The 22,838-nt window shown below is 36.5% G+C and overlaps 1 protein-coding gene across 6 annotated transcripts in view; it reads left to right on the top strand.

Annotated features, from left to right (window-relative positions):
* Window positions 1-22,838, top strand: part of LOC6042530 (fat-like cadherin-related tumor suppressor homolog) — a 660,890-nt gene that overhangs the window by 596,739 nt on the left and 41,313 nt on the right. For 3 of the 6 annotated variants that reach the window (XM_038257355.1, XM_038257353.1, XM_038257352.1), the window contains 2 exons: window positions 3,769-3,952; window positions 18,601-18,624. In XM_038257355.1, the coding sequence (XP_038113283.1) occupies window positions 3,769-3,952; window positions 18,601-18,624 (208 nt within the window). The remainder of the gene's footprint in view (window positions 1-3,768; window positions 3,953-18,600; window positions 18,625-22,838) is intronic. The other 3 variants (XM_038257357.1, XM_038257356.1, XM_038257354.1) reach the window with 1 other exon arrangement.

Here is a 22,838-nt window from a genome sequence, read left to right as displayed (position 1 = left end):
AAAATAGTCAAAATAGTGTTCAATGATGTTTTAACGAGTCTGTCATATGACACGAATTGTATGAGTATAGCTCATTTTTTCATTCCCTCGTTCTCCTTTGACTGACCGACACGAGAGAGGCGGCAGAGGTCGCACTGACGCAGTAGGCTCACAGCAACAAACTGTTAGAGAACTGAAATCGTTGTTTGATTCATGTGAACAGTGGGTTACTAACTTTTGGCAGCCCTGCTAACAGCTATCAAAAAAAATTTGATTTTTTTAAATGATTAAAGATGCTCGTAACTTAAAGCAAGAGTTCAGTCCTTTCGATAAAAAATTTGATTTTGCTTTTTAAAATGATTTATCAAATTTTGTCATACAATATTTCAAGCAAAACAATGTAATTGGGCTAATGTCAAAATGATAACAAAGAGTCTATTCTGCTCGCTCCTAAATTAAACATCAACTGACGATTTTAATTTTTGTTACAAAATTGTTTTTTACTGTCTTTTAAAACACTATTCGTTCGAATTTCAATTTGAAAAATGTTTTTTTATGCTTACAAAATAAAATTACAGAAAGTTTGCACAGCTTTTCAAAAATATAAAAAAAAATTGTTAACACACAATTGAAGTTTTATTTTGATTTTAAACATATTTTTTTGTTTATCAAAAATTTCGATTTTTCCAAAAAAAACAAAACTATTTAAAAAACGGTATCACCGGTTTCATATTATGCACCATCCTAAACCGAATGTTCATTTTATTTGATAACCATTGTATGGAGCCTTGTATGGCAAAACTAAATATGCGAAATTTCTTCTATGATACTGGAAGTGGATGTGGTCTTAATTTTTATTAGCGTTCATTGTTGCTCACGTATTGCATGTTTTCAAGTTCGAAAAATGTTTGATAAATTTGTTCAAAAAACTTAAAAAATTGAACCCGTGGTTGATGACAAAAAAAGACAAAAAATAAATAAATTGTTGATAATAATCGACATTTAAGTTGTTGTGAAATTTCCTGATTTTTTCAGAATAAAAAAAAGTACAAATATTAAAATCAAAACTCGTATTTCAAATTGCAGAATTAAAAAAAATACTTCTTTTTGAACTTTACAAATTACTTTTAAAAACAGCAGAAAATTTCACTAGTATTGAATTTATTGACATTGATATCGGTTCAAAATCAAAAATCTAAATTTTTCTTCCGTTTTTTCCTCAGAGATTGTACCTCAAAACCCGTAAGACCAATCTTATTTTTTTATATGCAAAGTAAGTTTAACTTTTCCGATCCTTGCGAAAAAAGAAATGCTCAAGCTTGATCATGACTTCTTTAGGTAACAAAAGCCACAATTTGAGCATGAGCATGAGCATGAGCATGGTTGACTGCCAATGAGCTGCTACTCCGTTATTGACAGATCAGCTGAAGTTAAACAATGAATCAAAAATGATCAGTGGGAGCCAACCATCCGTTCACTGTTTAACCCCTGAAGACCCCGACTTTATTAGTCAATACCGGCGCCCTCCCAAGAAGCCTGCAGTTCAACAAAAGGGAGGAATGTTAGTCCGATAGTTGAAGTTGCAGACTCATCAAGCACATAGTTTTTCGCTATATACTTGTTGATACCGCTTGAGACCGTTGAATCCACAGCATCTCCTTCAAGCATAACGTGATTATTATTTTTTTGGGTTAGTAGGATAAGGTATTGGCTTTTAGATGCCTCCCGAGCTACGACGCTATGGGGAGGACTTTCATAACAGACCCATCGGTGAGCCTTCCGAGCAACGATGCTCCTACAATAGACCTATAATCAGGTTTCAGTGGTAGATTACTCAGACAGAAAAAAACGATGCTATGGGAAGGTCTTTCTAATTAGCACACCAAAACACTCACGCACAGGTATTTAAACACTGAATAAATGTATTTTTTCATCACGATTACCCAGACGACATTGATGATATAGGAAGGACTTTTTTACAGTCATTTACAGTAATACTTAAACTTATTTTAATGCAACAATTCACACGACGTCGTGCCTCCCGATCAACGATGATATAGGAAGGACTTGAGCAAGCCAATCAGGATGAAACACGAAGCAAAATTCTCTTCTTTTCACACACAATGCCACATAATTGACCGCGCGTCACCTCCCAACAAATTGAACTCTTAGGTAACAAAAGCCACAATTTATACATAAATTCGCTTAAAGGTGGATTTAACTTGCAAACAATGAACTTCATTGAAAAGTATTTGTTATCGACGATGTTTTCGATGTTTCCTGAAAATAATTATTTAATATATGTAACAACATTGCCACATGGAATCCAATCATTTTGTATTTTAGCTAAAAAGACTGCATCTTTAAAAAAGAAAGCAATCAAAAATAATTATTTTGAAAAATTTTTGTTTTGGTCTTTTTAAAAACAAATGTGTTTATAGGTGTGTCATTATTTTTCCAGAATTTTAAAAACACAAAAAAACGGGTCGATCAGCAAATCTGTTCTAAAAATATCAATTTTTGCAATTCCGTCGTTAAACTACTTACTTTTCCTGTCATTCTTGAACGACGAAATAGCCTACTTTTCTGTACCAAAAATAACAGAATCGAATAACAACACTTTTTAAAATAAATGCTGAAAAGTTCTACTCTTCAGCACTCAAATGGGTGCTGAAAAGTTGAACTTTTCAGCACTAGTTTCGAAAAGTTACACTTTTCAGCACTTGTTTCGAAAAGTAACACTTTTCAACATTTTTTTTATTTAAACGATTTATTGACAAAATACGAGAAAATTTTACATAAAATTTCACTCAGTGTGTGTTTTTTGGAATTGCAAAAAATGTTGTATGGAACTCGTTGCAAAACTTGATTTTTTCAGCACTCTTCGTATTTATCCAACTCGGTGAACCTCGTTGGATAAATTTACAACTCATGCTGAAAAAATCCTCTTTTTGCAACTTGTTGCATAAACTACTATTTTGCAAGTTTTGATTATCAAAATAAGGATTTGTATAAGAACAAATGAAAGCCTGTATGGAAAGTACTCACTGTTTGAGCCCAAATCCTGCTTGTTGGTTTCTTCATCTTTTGTAACTTTTCCATTATTTTCAATTCTCACGAGCTTAAGGTGTACCAGAACACAATTTTACCAAAGACTGCGAAGCAATTAGTCTTTTTTAAACAATTGTTCAGAATTTATTACATTTCCGTATTTTTTTGTTCTGGTTTTGGCAAAAACTTCAAAATATGATTTCTTGTCGTACGGCACTTTTTGACGTTCCGAGAAAAACGGATTTTAATAAAAGACCCTGAATAAACAAAAAAGCACTCAATATAAACAATAGCATACACGTTTTGTTTTGTTGACCATTCTGTGCATTGCCCCGAAGTTTGGCTGAGTTTGGTTGCCGAGGTCCCGAGTTATAATAAAACATGTTTACGGTAGTCGGGCTTGTACATGTGTCAAACGTGTTCTGACCTGAAATCTCTTTAACCAGTTGTTGCACTTACAGCAATTATCAGAGTGTGTCAAGACATCACGATAAGGTAGGAACTTCTTTTATGCACGAAGTTTTTTCGATTTGTACTGAAAATCTCAAAATTGAAATCGAATTTTGGAGATCTGTGAAGATTTTGGCATTGCTCCACAAAATGGCGATCTTACCTCAACTTGGTCCAAAATGCACGTTCGACAAGATAGCACGACAACGATTAGATGCAATCTTCTAGACTTCCTCACACAGTTGATTAATGCATCTCACGCATTTTCCCTTTTTCTTCCCACCCCAGGTGATTGACAAATCGATGCCGGTGTTCAGCAAGCAGTTCTACTCGGACACGGTCGCGGAGAACATCGAGCTGCACTCGCCCCTCTCGGTGGCCATCCAGGCGGAAAGTCCGCTCGGCCGGAAGCTCATCTACAGCATCGTCAAGGGCAACGAGCTGGAGGAGTTTGCCGTCGACTTCAACACAGGTGAGTCGTCCCTGACAAGAGAAACCCCCCAGGTGGCTCCCGTGACCCTTTTTCGTAATGGAAAAGGCTTTCCCTTCTTTTTTTTAATTTTTCAGGTCGTTAGATTTGAAATCCCTGCGTAATGTAATTAAGAGTCTAGCTGGCCGGAAGAATGACTGGTTGCGGGAAATTGCTTCTGGGAATTGGGTCCTGTACTGGTTTGGCGTAACAAATATTTTCTAGCAATTTAATCAACTTAACTTTCTCATCATAAAAACAAGCATTTAACTAGATTCAAACGATAATTTGTTCTACAAAGACTCAGAAAAAAAGCATCTCTCAACACAATATTGGCACTCAATCTCAGTCCTAAATTGACTTTCTCGGATATCCTTGGTACCAAAGGAGCTCTGCTTTGGATGACCTTCCCATCTTTTGTCCTGGCAATACAATATAAAACACACTCCTTTGACGACAAGTCACCGTGAACTAGCACAGCTCAAAGCTCAAGATTGCAGCGGAAATCCTAGCTTTGCACTTTGTTGGCTTAGTTCTCATCTTTGCTCTGATTGAAATTTAATACTAGCAGCTCGTTGAGCTACGCAATGCTGAAGGAAAATGAGTTTTTATCTTTGTAAGAAACCTTAAAAAAAATTGACTCTATTGTATAATAATTTTTACAATCTATCAAATTAAATTGCACAAAACTCAAATCTTCAAGATCACATAATTAGGCGTGAAACTCTATTTTTTAGAAGACAATAATTTCAAAAAATACAATCATTTCAACCAGGTCTCTCCCAATTTTCTGTCAACATTAAGTGGGTTAACGAAAAACACAACATTTCCTTTATCTTTTACCCAATTTTCACACAAAGGAAAGCAAAATAATCTCGAAACGTAATCCAAAATCCACTTGCCAAAGTGAAAAGCGAACATAGAACCGAAAATGGCCACCACCACCATCGTCCACAACGGCACAGTTGGCGTCCGCCTGCATTTAAGGTTGCATCGCTGCAGGAAATGCTTTTCCTTTCTGCCGGATCGGGCTCTATTTTCCCAAGCTTTTTCCACCCTCCCTCCCCATTCCAACGGCATCAGCATAACACGCGTTTGTGAGCATGTACAATGTTCAACTCGTTCACAAAGCAAAAGAAGAAGGAGAAGCTGCTGCTGTTGCTGCTTTTCGCATCTTTTCATCGCAATTTTATTATTTTCCGTTTTGCTGAAAATTATAACTAAACCGGAAAATAAGACATTGTTATGAAATCTGTGAAGCAAATAATATTTTGCCTGATTTTTTGCCGCTGCCGGTCGTCCACAACAGACTAGTAGCAGTCTAGAAGGGGGTCGTCGAGGCAGAGCAATTTTAGTCTCCACTTAAGGCAAAAGTGCTTCCTCCCTTGTTTTGGAGGGACGACGAAAATCCGCTCTCTTTCCTGCACAAATCTGTGGAAAAGAAGAGGAATACTTTTTGAGGTGGAAGAAAAGGACTAGCCCTAATTTATATCGGCGTTGTGGCACTTTGTCGAACACTTTGGGCGCGCAAGGTGATGGCTGAGAGTGCACTTCCGAAATGATCCTTAACCGGGGACGTTGAAGACGTTGAAAACTATCTTAATGTTAAAATTTAGTGTGGTTCACTGCTATGTGAAACATGATAAAACTCTCAGGCAGATATGTATCTGCTCCAAATTCTCTTTCAGAAGAACTCTCAAAGATCTTTTAAGAAGTTCTCCTCGAGGGCCTAACAGTCTCACGAAAATAAAGCTAAATTCGGGGTTTTCCAATGTTTGTTACACATTATTCATGTTTAAAACAAGGTTTATCACTGGCAATAAGCATAACATGACTTTACACGAAAATGTCATCTGAAACATGCTGAGGGCCTTTTAGAAGAGCTCTTAGTGCCGATGCATGTCTGCTCTCAGGTATCTTGCAGGCAGTCATGCATCGCCACTAACAGCTCTGCCTAACAACACTCAGCTTTTTCTAGTTGGCATTTACGTTTAAAGTTATTTTATGCCTGTCGCCAGTTAAAAACGTCTTGTTTTAGCATGAATAATGGTAAAAATATTGGTTAATTGGATATTCCGACTTCAGGTTTATCTTCAAGCGACTGTTCTCATAAGCTCTCAAGAAGAACTTTTTAAAAGCTCTATAAGAACGGTTCTTACCCTTATCTCTCTTGGTTTATAATATAGCGTCTCGTGGTCTTCTCTCAACACAACATGTGGCACAACATGCTGGAAATCATCTACGCAAAATGCCAAACAAGTTCTTCTAAAAGAGAAGTTATAGCGGATGCACGTCTGCTTGCAGGATTTCAAGATAAAAACAGCTTTTAGATCATTGAAATGCCCTGCCATTGAAATGGAATTTTAAAGCTTTGTAAATAATATTAAGGTAAAACGGGACCCAAACCTACTTTTCAAATCACTTTTTTTAATGCAATTCTTGATAGTACAGCTCAGACTCGATGTTCCCAAGCCTCGATTTTCTTAAAGTTTCAATTATCCAAAGTATTGGTTTGTACGTAAAGAAGGTTTGTATAGGACTTCAGGTAATCGAATTATGAACAAAAAAAAAGTTATGTTATTTTTAATTTTCATATTTTTAACATCTTATTCGAGTTCAGCGATCCCATTTTATTAAAACTTAGAGGGTTGGTGGCTAAATAAATTACAAATATAATTACGGATAAAAATTCTGTATTCAAATCCGGTAGCTCTGTGTCGTCGAATTTGACAACATTGAAATGGTTCCAAAATCGCCTACATTTTTTTCGAATTTGAACAACAATGTTGTCGATTTTGAAAACATTTACAACGAAATCGAAAATAAATTTGACAATTTTGGAAACATTTCAATTTTGTAAAATTCAACGACACAGAGTTACCGGATTTGCTTACAGGATTTCTATACGTGTAGTAAAGGAATCATACAGGCAATCAAAATTAAGACTCCAAAATAAAAATTATTATTCGATAATTCAATAAACAGATTTTTTTTTTCAAGGTTTTCGAATAATGGAGGCTGGACTATACTATAGTTCAAATTCGAAAAAAAAATGTAGACGATTTTGGAACCATTTCAATGTTGTCAAATTCGACGACACAGAGTTACCGGATTTGAATACAGAATTTTTTTCCGTGTACTCCTAAGTAATTCAGATTTTTAAAATCCATGATGGTGGCCAACATGGAGGTGATTAAATTTATACAAAATATGTTTGTAATTTATTTAGCCATCAACCCTCTAAGTTTTAATAAAATGGGATCGCTGAACTTGAATAAGATGTTAAAAGTATGAAAATTAAAAATAACATAACTTTTTTTTTGTTCATGAAACTCGATTATCTGAAGTAATATACATACCTATTTTACCTACTAAAAAATACTTTGGATAATTGAAACTTCAGAAAATCGATGCTTGGAAACATCGAGTCTGAGCTGTACTATCAAGGATTGCATTAAAAAAGTGATTTGAAAGGTAGGTTAGGGTCCCGTTTTACCTTAATGTTATTTACAAAACTTTAAAGTTCCTCGGCAGGGCATTTCAATGATCTACTAATCTGTTTTTATCTTGAAATCCTACCAGCAAGCTCAAATGTGTAGATTTAAAAAAAATGAGTTTAAATTAGTAGCAAGAATCTTGAGAATTACATCATTTAATTGAGTTTTGCAATCATTTCTAAAAACGATAAAAAGTTCAAATTTCCCATGGGTTTGAGTAATAAAAAGCTGTTTTACCTTTCTTTAAGTTTTGTGAAACTTTGTTCTAAGTTTTTTTTAATTCCGGAGTTTGTGTTCAATTGTCCAATACACAACATTTTATTTTTTGCCATTTGGTCCACATACCACGTTATTTTTTTTTTTTTTTTTTGAAATTCAATGTTTGACGCTTGTCTAATCTAATTTTAAAATATTTTCATAAGAAGATATTTTTTCAACCTTATCTGTCAAAGTTGACTTAGTTAAAACCTTGTTTACATTTAAAACCAACTATAAGTTGCTCGTGCGAATGGGGTGATGTGCAGTAAAAATATGTAAATTTACAAGGTGTAAAATTGGAAGGTTGATGACTTTAATGATTTACTATTACCTCAATTAAGACTGAAATTTTATATTTTTTATGGAAAATAAGCCTCACTCGGCAAACTTCGTTCTGCCCCTTTTTTTTCGTTTGTTGTCGTTTTTTGAATTTTTGCTTATTCAGCCTCCTGTGATCAAAATATGATTTTACGTAGCATTCTCCATACAATTTGCCGATGCTCCAGAATCGGTTCTAGAGAGGCCAAAGTGCCAATTAGTTAGCGTAAGAACCTTCCTTCCGCTTATACGAACCCAATGCAACAAAGAGAACCTCGATTCGACGTTCCGTGTTGAATTGATTCGCGTTCGAACAAAACCGTCGATTTTTTTATATACATATATACAGCAATTCCATTTGAAAAGAGCCTAAACCAAAAAAAAAGTTCTCCGATCGGGCTCAAAATTTTTCTGGGGGTTCCTTGGCCAAAATAATTAGACCCGTATTTTTTTGTTTGGCCATTAGGGTGGCCTACATCGTGCTAGTGGTTCAAATGGCAATTTTCGTCATTTTCGCAAAAACCACTTTTTCTAAAATCATATCTCGCGCCATTTCATCCGATTTTAGCTGTCTTAGACGCAAAGAAAGGTGATGAGTTTGGCTATTTGGGAAAAATAGTAAAGTTCCAAAATCTAGCTTAACTATTGAAAAGTCGTATGAAAACTTAAAATGGCGTTTTGACCGTGTCTGGACCAAAGAGCCTATGTCTGAAAATATTTTATCGGATTCCTCGGAAAATTTCACATAACATATCAAAATTGGCGATGTCGAACCGTACGTTTTGGAGATATGATTTTTTGAAAAAAAAACTGCGTTTTTCGACGCGCCACGCGCAAAAACGGGAAAATGACGAAATCGGCAAAAAATCAACTTTTTCCACTAAAACTGCGATAACTTTAAAATTTCAGCGATGACCTATAGATGTTATGGTACCAAAAGTTGCGTCTCTGAATTACGAAAATTTTGGTACCATAACATCTATAGGTCATCGCTGAAATTTTAAAGTTATCGCAGTTTTAGTGAAAAAAGTTGATTTTTTGCCGATTTCGTCATTTTCCCGTTTTTGCGCGTGGCGCGTCGAAAAACGCAGTTTTTATTTTCAAAAAATCGTATCTCCAAAACGTACGGTTCGACATCGCCAATTTTTGATATGTTATGTGAAATTTTCCGAGGAATCCGATAAAAATATTTTCAGACATAGGCTCTTTGGTCCAGACACGGTCAAAACGCCATTTTAAGTTTTCATACGACTTTTTCAATAGTTAAGCTAGATTTTTGGAACTTTACTATTTTTCCCAAATAGCCAAACTCATCACCTTTCTTTGCGTCTAAGACAGCTAAAATCGGATGAAATGGCGCGGAGATATGATTTTAGAAAAAGTGGTTTTTGCGAAAATGACGAAAATTGCCATTTTTTGAACCACCCTAGCACGATGTAGGCCACCCTAATGGCCAAACAAAAAAATACGGGTCTAATTATTTTGGCCAAGGAACCCCCAGAAAAATTTTGAGCCCGATCGGAGAACTTTTTTTTTGGTTTAGGCTCTTTTCAAATGGAATTGCTGTATAGATGTCATTAGCTTTTAGTAAACATGATTTACTGAAGCAAACTAGATTTACCAAAAATGTATCTCTTTTTAATGTTGATTCGTAAAATAATCTAGAAGGTTTTTGCCTTCCTCACTGAGGTAAGGCTATAATCCTGCTCTAAAAATGAACTTTTTATTAAAAGCTCGAAGACCCACCTTCATATATACATATCGACTCAGAATCGAAAACTGAACAAATGTCTGTGTGTGTGTATGTGTGTGTGTGTGTATGTATGTATGTGTTCAAAAATCTTGCCAAGTTTTCTCAGCACTGGCTGAACCGATTTTGATCGAACCAGTTGCATTCGACTTGGTTTAGGGTCCCATACATCGCTATTGAATTGTTTAAAGTTTCGATAAGTAGTTCAAAAGTTATGTATAAAAATGTGTTTTCACATATATCCGGATCTCAATTATATGCATGTAAACGATGTCCGGATCCATCATCCGACCCATCGTTGGTTAGATAATCGAGAGACCTTTCCAACGAGTCCACAACATTGAAGATCTGGCAACCCTGTCTCGAGTTATGACCACTTAAGTGATATTTATGTACTTTTTTGAAGCCGGATCTCACTTAAATGTATGTAAACGATGTCCGGATCTATCATCCGACCCATCGTTGGTTAGATAATTGAGAGACCTTTCCAACGAGTCCACAACATTGAAGATCTGGCTACCCTGTCTCGAGTTATGACCACTTAAGTGATATTTATGTACTTTTTTGAAGCCGGATCTCACTTAAATGTATGTAAACGATGTCCGGATCTATCATCCGACCCATCGTTGGTTAGATAATTGAGAGACCTTTCCAACGAGTCCACATCATTGAAGATCTGGCAACCCTGTCTCGAGTTATGACCACTTAAGTGATATTTATGTACTTTTTTGAAGCCGGATCTCACTTAAATGTATGTAAACGATGTCCGGATCCATCATCCGACCCATCGTTAGTTAGATAATTGAGAGACCTTTCCAACGAGTCCACAACATTGAAGATCTGGCTACCCTGTCTCGAGTTATGACCACTTAAGTGATATTTATGTACTTTTTTGAAGCCGGATCTCACTTAAATGTATGTAAACGATGTCCGGATCCATCATCCGACCCGTCATTGGTTAGGTAATCGAGAGACCTTTCCAACGAGTCCACATCATTGAAGATCTGGCAACCCTGTCTCGAGTTATGACCACTTAAGTGATATTTATGTACTTTTTTGAAGCCGGATCTCACTTAAATGTATGTAAACGATGTCCGGATCCATCATCCGACCCATCGTTGGTTAGATAATTGAGAGACCTTTCCAACGAGTCCACAACATTGAAGATCTGGCTACCCTGTCTCGAGTTATGACCACTTAAGTGATATTTATGTACTTTTTTGAAGCCGGATCTCACTTAAATGTATGTAAACGATGTCCGGATCCATCATCCGACTCATCGTTGGTTAGATAATCGAGAGACCTTTCCAACGAGTCCACAATATTGAAGATCTGGCAACCCTGTCTCGAGTTATGACCACTTAAGTGATATTTATGTACTTTTTTGAAGCCGGATCTCACTTAAATGTATGTAAACGATGTCCGGATCCATCATCCGACCCATCGTTGGTTAGATAATCGAGAGACCTTTCCAACGAGTCCACAACATTGAAGATCTGGCAACCCTGTCTCGAGTTATGACCACTTAAGTGATATTTATGTACTTTTTTGAAGCCGGATCTCACTTAAATGTATGTAAACGATGTCCGGATCCATCATCCGACCCATCGTTGGTTAGATAATCGAGAGACCTTTCCAACGAGTCCACAACATTGAAGATCTGGCTACCCTGTCTCGAGTTATGACAACTTAAGTTATATCTGTGTATTTATTTTTCTGGACCTAAAAAAATAGCTGAAATATGTGTCCAAACCTCTCATATTACCCATGGTTGGTAAAAAATGAGGAAGGCATCAACCACATAGGTGGATTAAGTTAGTTTTTTTTTTTAATTTTTCTTTCTCTTGCCAAATTCATTGAAAGAATATTCAATTACATCAAAATAAATTGAAGTACAAATAAATCATAGTTAAAAGGAACTCCAAAACTGTATTACGTTATAAGAAATACGGAATTGTAAATTAATTATTTACTTATAAAATAAATCGAATCGAACTGAATTGATTCGTAAAATAAGAAATTAGAATTGCCTATACTTTTATGTACAAGTTTTTTTTATTTTTATTCGAACTTTACTAACTTACTTAGTAACTTAGCAACTTAGCAACTTTTATTCAAGTTTTTTCAAAAGAAAGTGGAATCAACTGCAATTGAAAAATGTGCACTGAAAAAAATGCATCTTCTTTCAATTAAAATTTAAGCATATGGTTTCTGTCTCAGAAATCCACGCAAGGCTTCATCCATAAAGTACGTCACGCTAAAATCACCCAAAGTCCCCCCCCCTTTGTCTCGCTATTCCTATACTTAGAACATGCAATTTATCGCTTGGTTGGACCCCCCCCCTCCTAGAGCGTGACATACTTTAAGGATGACGCCCAACTACCTTGTTGAAGACAGGAAATCGATTCGGCATTATCTGACCAAATTCTACTCCTGTTCATATTTAAGAAGCAATTTGTTTCGGGGTTAAATGATCATCTGAATATGTTTACCTCTATTTTTATGAAGAAAAAAGCTAACGTTGAACAGGTAAAAACATTTCTATAAACTCATCTATTTCTAACAGAACGAATAATACATATGACAGGATGCTTAGTGGATCCAACTTAGTATTGCTCCTTAAAAGTGGATTTTTTTTGCAGGGGCTGTTTCTTAAAAGAGTTACATCCTATCGATTTGCTGTCTTCGACAAACTTGGTTTGTACACTTTCTGAAGAAAATAAAATCATCATAGTACATGAGGAATCTCAATCATATTTATTTTGAATGTTATCGATTTTTAAATTTGAACATGGAAAAAAAAAACATCTACAATTCTCACCGGACATCACTGCAGCCGGGTTTTTTTTTTGTTCCAGGATTGTTTCGTTTTTTCGCCTCCGGCTTTGAAAACTGTGAATGCTTATTGTTGAAGAGGGGGTGGCGGTGAAAATAGAAAAAAATATACAAAACAAAAAAAAACAAATGCTAACAATGCCCAAAAATGTCGGCTGAAGCAAAATGAAAAAGAATGAAAACAACCGGAACAGTTAGAACAGTGTTCAGAGGCAGAGCTTTGAATTCTTTGCATCTGGTAGTGGTGGGGGGGGGTGGGTTTGGAGACCACTCCCACCCCCACACTTCCGGGTGGCGACCTTTGAAGCTCCCCCTGCTGCTCCAGGGGATTCAGCGAGAATAGTTTTGCATCTGGCCTGAATTTTCCCCCCGGGAACTGGGTTTAAGGTGCGGAGAGAGCGTTCAAGTTCCGCTGCTGAGTCTGTGTGAACCTGCTAAAGAGGCTCCTTTTCTGCGACTTTCTGTGTTGTTTGGGGGAAACGTGCAAGAATTGCCCTTCTCTACACACAATCGTACACAAAGGTAGACAAAAGCCAGGTGTGCTCTCATCCTCTGTGTTCTGGCCCTGGAGGGATTGTTTGTTTACACTGATGTTGGCTTGATTGGAAAACAAGCGACCTCTCCTTCGCTCTGCGTGTTCTGTCTGGAGGTGGATTTTAAAGAATGTTTGCTGGGGATGCTAACAGGTCGATCGACATGGAGATTTTTAAGGGAAAATATTTCATGATGCTATCGATTTTATCTATCTATATATATAAAAAATTTCGACGGTTTTGTTCGAACGCGAATCAGTTCAATACGGAGCGTCGTATCGAGGTGCTTTTTGTTGCGTTGGGTTCGTTAAAGTCCAAGGAAGGTTTTTACGCCAAAAAATGACAACTGTGGACACTCTGGAACCGATTCCAGAAAATCTGCAAATTGTATGGGAAAAGCTGCATAAAATCAAATTTTGATCACAGGAGGCTGAATTAACAAACAAGCAAGAAACGTCAGGAACCAAAAAAGGGCAGGACGAAGATTGCCGGGAAGAGCTTGTTAATAATAAAAAGTCACGTTTAACAAAAAACAACTGTGTTGTAATTAAATTATATGAATCATTCAGAATAAAACCATTCTCAAACTACTTTAAATAAGCTACAAATCCGTGTGCTATTGCAGTTCCGAGAAACCTTTTATAAAATAAATTCCATCCCATGAAAGTCCGTAACACACGGCACACCCGGCGCGAATTGGCCAACAAATTCTGCACAAATGATTACATTTTAGAGCTTCCCTGGCTGTGCAGGTCAGGCGACCTCCAAGAGCGTGTATGTAACCAATGAATTTTCAACAAAAAAAAAAAACCTAGTTCAAACCAGCATCAGCAGCAGTGAAATTTGTCAAGTGCAAACAGTTCCATAAACCACCCGGGCAAGTTTCACTGCTACACTGCTAGCATTTTCCCGAGGAAACCCCAGAGTTTCGGGTCAACCCCTGTCCGGTGTCGAGTTTCCCCGAGTTTATTTTCCCATCCTGAGTTCAGGACATTGCTAGAGATGCAGTGAAAGGTTACAGTAAAAAATCAAATTATTTCATAAAAAAATTGTTTATGGCAGGAATTACAACTAGTATACACGAATTTGCTAAATATTTACAAAATTCACGATTAGTTTTTCAGTGTGATGTCGGAAAAACCGCCATGCTGTTATCGCCATAATTTACAGCAATGCACCAGTCTTGTACCGGCAGCAGGTCGACCAGAGGAGACACACCTTATGGTTGAAATTACAACAAACTGCTGAAAAATTCACACGCTCTTTATGCTGTCAACTGGCTCGTTTTGGAGAGGTTGATGGTACATTTTGGTGTCTACTAATTATTTCAGGTGTCAATTTACCACAACCGCAAAGAGGCCAATTTAGGAAAAGTGGCCTAATTGAAGTTTGAAGAACTTATTTATCTTGATTAAGTTGGTTACTAGTGGAAGCTTATTGTTGAAGGAAGTTAGTACAGATGGAATACTTAATATGGAAGTTTAAAACATGATTTATTTCACTTATTAGATAGTAATTCTCCATTTTCGAAAGTTTGTAATCGATTTGAGAGGTCTGGATAGGTCAAATAGTGAGAAATTGAATGCTAAACAAATCAATCTGTTCCAAAATCAGTATGCGACTAGAAACCACCAACAACGACGAGTTGGTTTTCTCATTTCTACAGTCAAAAACGAGTTCAACGACCCCAAATAAGTCGAATGTATAGTTCTCAATAGAGGAGAAAAGCAACTCGCGACAAAATTTTGAGGCTAGGAATTTTGACAGGTATGACTTTCATAAAGTATTCGCCTCCTTTTCTCTCCCACAGAAAACTGCGGACAATGTAGCTGTCAAACTAGGCCAAAATGTTAAAGTCACTCACAAAATGAATTTTGAGTGATTTGAGTTCATTTCTGACGTCACGATTTTCTTCTCTATAGTCCATCACCACCATCTTGGATAACAATTTTCCTTATGACTTTGGAGCAATATTTTGCACGGCCTTGAGTCGAGTGAATAGTGGTACCGTTCACAGGCATAGAGAACACAGCTCGAGATGGGCGAGAGATTTATTCCCACGAGGTTCATTTGCAAAAAAAAAGTTCATCCGTCAAAACAAAAACCCAAATGTGTCGAATACGGGAATCGAACCAGAGACCTTTGACAGACCAACTCAACGACTTAACTGCATCGGCCACCACAGCTTGGTGGGTCAGATGCCGATGGATGAGCGAATTAACACATTTGTCATGGTGGTGTGAGTTGGCAGCATTTTTCTTTCGATTTTGGCACTGAGACCCCGACAAAATTTGAGGGAACGATTCTCTCGACTCTGAATTTTGAGTGTGGTCATATATTTGGAGCAATATTTTAAAAGGGTGCATAATAGGGTCACAAGAAAAATTGGAAATTTTGGAAAATCCCTGGTTTGATTTTTGAGGCAAAAACAAGTAACTGCGTCAATTTTGAGCCATATCGGTTGAAAGGTCGCTTTTTATCGTTGATGTTTGTATGGGAAAATTCACAACCTTTCCAACAAGTCTAACATTGAAGATCTCATTCGACTCATTGTTGGTTAGGTAATCGAAATAACTATCCAACGAGTCCAAAACATTGAAGATCTGGCAGCACTGTGTCAAGTTATGACCACTTAAGTGATATTTATGTACTTTTTTTATGTCGGATCTCGCATAATTGTTTGTAAACAATTTCCGGATCAATCAACCGACCTTTTGTTAGAAAGCTAATCGAGAGACCTTCCAAACGAGTCAGAATCTGGCAACCTTAATGAAGTTATGATGTGATTTTTAAAGAGTTAATAATTCTGACAAAACATATTACCGGATCAATTTATAGGAAATAGTGAGGAAGGCATCAACCACAAAGGTGGATTAAGATAGTTTATTTTTTGTGAAAAAAGAGACTTATAGAGGGGAAAATCGTGACGTCATTAATGGCCTAGTTTGACAGCTACATTGTCCCCAGTTTTCTGTGGGAGAGTAAAGGAGGCGAATACTTTATGAAAATCATACCTGTCAAAATTCCAAGCCTCAAAATTTTGTGGCGAGATGCTTTTCTCCTCTATTGTCACAGAATTTGCACAGTAGTTCTGGCTGTCAAAATACTTTTCCATCTTCGGGTAATCCCGTCTAGACTGTATTAAAAATATGCTGATGCATCACACTTCAGTTAAAAGGAAGCTTGGACCTAAAAATGCACCATAAACCACTTCCTCTATCAACTTTACTAGAGTGAGCGGGACAAATTGTTTGATTTCAACAAAGTTAACGACTTTTGTATTTGTTTTTTTTTATTTTCTATCAAAAATATCATCCATTTCAAACGACAATGCTCAAAATTGTTGTCATTATGATTTGTCTCTGTCACATTAAGGGGTTACATACATGAAGAAAATCACAAAATTTCAGATTACTGAAAATTCACTAAATTTACTAAAAAGATGATTTTCAATAACTCCTGAAAATTACATGAAGATTTTTCGTGAATAAACTGAGTAAGATACGATTTAAGTTCACAATTTTGCCATATTTATTTTGTTAATAGATAAAAATGTAAATTTTAATGCCCTGCAAAAAGATTCGAAAAAAAGTTAGAATGTGTGCTCATACCAACCTCTGACATTTTTTACGGTTTACATGTATGTAACCCCTTAAACATAATTATAGGGGTGGCTTGACAGTTGTATGAAAAATCTTCAAAAATTGTCAAAAATTTTTAGAGCCATTGGTGCAAGCCCGGCTTTCCGCAAAACATTTCTATTTTGTGTGGGAAATTGCACGAAAAAAAATTGTTATTTGTTTGTTGATCTTCGCTGCATCTTTATTCTTTGATTCTTTTTCCTATTTTGAGTATTCAGTTTTGCTATTGGATTTTTATTATTTTTATTTTTCTGCCAATTTTAAACTACTATTGAGAAAATTTTGTAATATTTTCTCAAAAAAGTATGGTGCTATTTTGTTCCTGGCAAAAGATGACCAGTTTTGAGCACCCTGAATCTTTTGCCTGGAACATGGCACTGTTTATTAAAATAATAAAATAATAGGTATAGAGTATTTAAAATTGGCAGAACAATTAAAATTAAGCAATTCTCTACGAAACGCCCTTTTTTAAATTTTAGCCTTTTTTTAATCCGGCTGAAACTTTTTTGGCGCCTTCGGTATGCCCAAAGTAACCATTTTGCCATGTAATTTTCCATACAAATTTGGCAGCTCTCCATACAAAAATGATTTATGGAAATTACAAAACCTGTATCTTTTGAAGGAATTTTTTGATCGATTCGATGTCTTCGACAAAGTTGTAGGTATGGATAAGGACTACACTGATAAAAAAAGATAAACGGTGATTTTTTTTAGATTTCCAATTTCAATTTTTGTTTGTAAAACCTTATTTGCAAAAAAAAACAAAATTAATAATTTTATTTTATTTTCTGATATGTTTTAGGCAGTGATGGAATAATCGCGAAAATATCAACTTCGCTTGCCAACTTGCTTGACCCTCGAAAGAGAGAGGAGGCAAATCACGCAAAAGAAAATCGCTCCCGAAATTCTCCAAGAAAATCAATCTGCTGATGATTTTTTGTGAATTTCGTTGTCAGCACCACTCAAAAATATTTATTTCACTTTGGTTACACACATTGTCCATTTACAAAATGTGACAGGTCATTTTTCGACGTGTGACGTTACACTTGCAAGTGTAGTAGTGAAAAGATGTTCCGCCGAATTATCAAGATGATGTTTTTTTTAATTCTTTTTACCGATCTTTCGTGCGCGAGAGAGGAGAGCCATGCTCCCTTCGGATTTTTCTCTTGGTGAAACAAAGATTTTCTTTTGATGATGATTATTCCATCGCTGGTTTTAGGGGACATCAAATGCCAACTTTTCAGAAATTTCCAGAATGTGCAAAAAAATCTTTGACCGTGTTATGAATTTTTGGGTCAAAACTGATTGAAAAAAACTATGTTAAATTGAATTTGCAATCAAAAAGTACTTCAGTGGCTTACTCAAACAACCCACCAGTTTCTAATGTCGATATCTCAGCAACTAATGGTCCGATTTTCAAATTTTAAAATTTTCCGATCATTTCGAAAACAATATTTTTTTTTAATCAAGACTCACATTTCAAAAAGGCGTAATATTGAATGTTTGACCCTTTTGCAATGTTAGTCTTGGTTTAAAAAAATAAAATATTGATTCGAAAAGATCAAAAAATTAGAGAAATACAATTTGGGAAATGTTATTCTGGATAAAAGGAAACCTTAAAAAATAATTTCAAGCTTTCAACAGTCGTTAGAACATCCATCCTGAAATAAAAGTGTGTTTGTTTTTAAATATCTCATAACCGTTTTCTCTGTTTCTCTTCTCCACGCTTTCAAAACTTCGCCTTTCGTCCTTCGTCCTTGTCAAACAAATAAAAACGCGTCAAAAAATTGCCCTAAAATCAATCAACAAACAAACACAGCCCCGGACAGCACAAACGGCCCATGTGAGTATATTACGACGCGCGTGTGTGTTACTGTGTTTGTGTTCAGCCTGCTGCAACATTGTTTGCCAACTTGTTTTGATGTTTGTGTGACTATATTCATTTCATTTTATTTTTTATTTTTTTGCTGCGCCTACTGTTGTTTGACGTTGTCACCTGCTCGACCCCTTTTCAAAAGTCATGTTGGCGGCTTTTTTTTGTTGTTCATATTTGCACGCGCCCGTTGTTTCATTTTTATGTTTTCATTATATTTTTTCAAAAAAATTTCGCGGTCATCACGAATTTTTATGTATTTCATTTATTTCGCCTGCAACAACAAAGTTGTGCAATTTAGTTGAAGTTGATCAATAACCGTGTAGTTTTTTGAATGTATGTGTTCACCTTTCATCGCACTTCCCCCTGTACAGAATTAGCATGTTCTATCGGCAAACGCACTAAACTAAGCAACAACAAAAGTTTACAATATAAAAAAAATGCACTGGAAAACAAGTGGGATTTTTTCGCCACCCGAGGCCATTTTATTCTGTAACTATTGCTCGTTATGCAAACATTTGAAAAACCTGGCTGCAACGGCGGTACTTCGGAAAATGAAGCTTCCAAAAAATTTCCACTTTGGGCACACATACACAAACTTGTACTAATACAAAACAACACACACACATTCGCTGCAAATGTGTTTTGCTTGATCGTGTTTGCGAAGCTAAAATTTTATTTACTGCTGGGGGAAAAATCTGCATGAGCCCCATCCAGTCATAAATATTGAGTGAAATGTTTGGTGTTCTTCTAAATTAAGCAATTTTTATGAATAACTGTTTTTTTTTCTAGTGGGACAAAAGTTTCTAGGACATTTTCTGCTTGCGGGTACAAAACAATATCTAGTTCATTTAATTCTTTGTTAACAAATTATTTCGATGACAGTACAGTAGTTGTTCGGTAACTGGGCTGAGAACGTAGCCCAGTCACCGAATGTTACTCGTTAACTAGGCTGAACCAAAAATAACGAGGGGACCACCGATGCATGATATTTTCCAGCTGAAATGTAAAAATAAAAGTTACTCAAATTTAATTACAATGTTTACTTTTCATATTTCTTTAATTGTAACATGAAATTAAGCAAAAGTTTGAAAAAAGTTTTTTTATGTATTGAATATGATTTTTGCACCCATTAACCCCTCGGTCATTTTGGTTTGTTTTGGTTTTTTGACGTTTGTCTGCTTTTTAACTGGGCTACGACCCAGTTATCGAGCGCCCAGTTAAACAACGCTTAGTTACCGAACAACTACTGTATAAGCTAAATGAGTCTTCTCTCTGCAGCCAAGTAACAGTATAACAACCTTCTTTTTTAAATTTGTAAAAATCACACTCAAAACTTGGCATTATCAAACCGTACATCACTTTCATGCTAGCCTGTAATTAAGCCCATTTTCGTTGAAATTGTTACTTTGCTCCCTGCTGTTATTTTGTGGTCACTGCTGTTTTGCAAAGCAGCTAAATTAAGTTGTTTTTCGTTTAAGAGTCTTCTAACCCCATCTAACCTCCTGCTGGCGAGGGCTTCCTTCAATAAAACAACACTCCAACAGCAACAATAACAACAACAACAACAACAAAATCAACAACATCTCAAGTGGAATCGATACCACCGGAGTCCGTCGTCCTCGTCGTCAGCATCTTCGTGCAAGGAAGGGACTTTATGCTGTGTGGGAGTGGGGCTTCTGATTGGACCAGGTGCATCTTGTGTTGTGTGGCCGAGAGGGTGGCACCTAATACCTGCTGCAAAGTGTGGAAAATGTTTTGTGTTCGATTGAAATCGATGAGGATTTTGCCTACAGTAAATCCCCTTTTAAATTAAGCTGATTGATGGAAAACATGTGCTTCGAAGCGAAAGCTGGCAATGCTGATAAAAAAGACTTAATCAGATTGATATGCCTTCCGGGAATCTAATATTTACACTAATGCTTTTATTGTCTTGTGAAGACTGCAGAAACGATCAGACTTTATTTATTGAACTTTAAGATTGAGAGATTATTTGCATTAAAAATGGTTCTGTGGTTACCTGTTATCAATAGTAAAGTTTTTTTTTTTCTCATGACCCATGAAGTGTATCGGGGCCGCATTTACAAAGCGGAGTCAATGCAATTGCTATCAAAACTCAATGTGTATGATATATAGCAAAAAGTTGTCAGTCAGCCAAACTCACTTCTTCTTCATTTAAAAAATCTTCAAACAAGTTTCCATCCATCCAAATCAATGTAAACCAAGGGTCCAGATTTTCGGTTCAAAGATCAGAAATTATTCACTCATCGCCGAGCGAATCTTTGCCGACTAGGGCTCGCAACCATTCGCAAGTGAACACTACACTCAGGCTGCCTGCGATTTGCTTAATCGCTTCTCCCAGCGACACAAATACTTCATGAATTTCTTTGCCCACCTCGTCCGTTGTTCCCGAGTCACACACGAATACGTTCAGAGAGGAGAGATCCTAACAACATATCAGCTCGGCGCTCTTTTGGCCTGCACTACCACAGTTTGCCGTTTATTTGTATTTGGCATGATGGAAATTGCTTGTAAATGTGTCTTTGATGTCGTGTTATCAACAAAATTACAAAACACTTTTGATAACATAGATTTTAATCAGTTTTATAAATGAGTAAAACAAAGCCGATCGCAAAAGATTTCGACTCAGCGACTGAGCGACATAACGCAAACGGTCTCTTTGAACCATTCGCTGTACTACTTGATTGAAGTGAGAGGGAGAGCGGAAAGAGACCCAAGTAACCGCGGGACTGTATAAGGTAGCTTTAAGTCCCCTCTATATCAACATATAAAGTATTCCAATAGGGTCTCAAAACTTTATATTCACTTTATACGCATAGAGGTAAAATTGAGTGGCGACGGGTAGAGTTGATATAAAGTTATACCGTGGTAAAATGTCAAAATACTGCTTTACCGACAGTATTAAAAATAGAAACATTCAAAAAAGTTTTGCGCAGCTCTCTCTTTCTGGGGAGAGTGCTTTTCACGCTGAGATTATGTTTTTGAAAGCTTATTTGTGATTTTTTTGTTGAGTTCCTCTAGATTGGAGATTTTAAACGGCGTGTTGAATTGAATTTTTATGAGATGTTTCTCCTTGATGCGCTGCGCCAACCGTCTCGTCCGTTCTGAAATATGTATGAACAGTTGATGTTTTTCAATACAGTCAGTCAGAACAACTTTATTTTACTCAGGAAAATAAAAACACCTGGCAGGTTAAATAGGAGCATTTATTCTTCACTTAGCTACAAAGGTTAATCACGATATAACGCACTTGTATATTTACTTTTTTCATCCTTTATTACTCATTAATTACATTTCCTGAGTTTGTAAAAGGAAACATGCACAGCGTCACAAAAAAGCCACCACAAAAATGTCAGCACTCTCTCTCGCGGCGACCTCCCTTTCGGCGAGGCAAATCGGACGGGATCGGCATCACGTCTTCGATGCGGCCAGGGCTCAGAGTGCCGACTAGGCACCCGGTCCTGGGGTCTTGGAGCGGTTTCTGCCGATGGCATGCAGCTTCCGCCGGTGTGCGCGCCGTGGTGATTCTGAGCGACGCTCTGAGCGGCCAACGAAACGGCTCGCCCTCGCGGACCTACAGTTCCAGCACACAGCAAAACCTGGACCTCCTCCTTTCCGGATTTTGTTTTTGCCATCGCAGCTAGAAATAAGAATAATTTTAAACAAAACCTAGTTAAATTTAATGTAATAAACTCACCTTTTTTATAGACGCGGATCGACTTTTCCAACCATAAACATAAAAATACCTCGAAATACTGCCAAACTTTTATTGCCCTCACTAGAGTTGAGTTAGTGTTTTGAGACATTTAAGAAATGTCAAAGTGTGATGTAACATTAATGGCTTACTTTACAGTGATATATAAAGCTTACCATTAATGCTTCAAAACATTATTGTGCTAAATGCTTTGAAACTTTAATTGGCTGTTCTATATGTCATTATACAGTAGGTAATAATGTTTCAAGCTACAAATGTTTCAAAACATTTGGAAAGTCTGTTTAAAGTGTCATAGCATTGAGAATGTTTATTAAGAGTGAATATAGAGTTTTGATTAAATGCTTGTGGTTACTTGGGGAGTATTCTGTAGCGATTGGTTTGGAAGCGACAAACTGTAGGAAACGGTCAGAGCAGGCTTTTGTCGCTTTCGATTGATTGTAGCGAGTGA

The sequence above is a fragment of the Culex quinquefasciatus genome, chromosome 2 (genome assembly GCF_015732765.1).
Source record: "Culex quinquefasciatus strain JHB chromosome 2, VPISU_Cqui_1.0_pri_paternal, whole genome shotgun sequence".
In the NCBI taxonomy this organism is placed as follows: Eukaryota; Metazoa; Arthropoda; class Insecta; order Diptera; family Culicidae; genus Culex; species Culex quinquefasciatus.
Note: the sequence above shows the minus strand (reverse complement) of the source record. Positions and strands in the feature narration are given on the sequence as shown.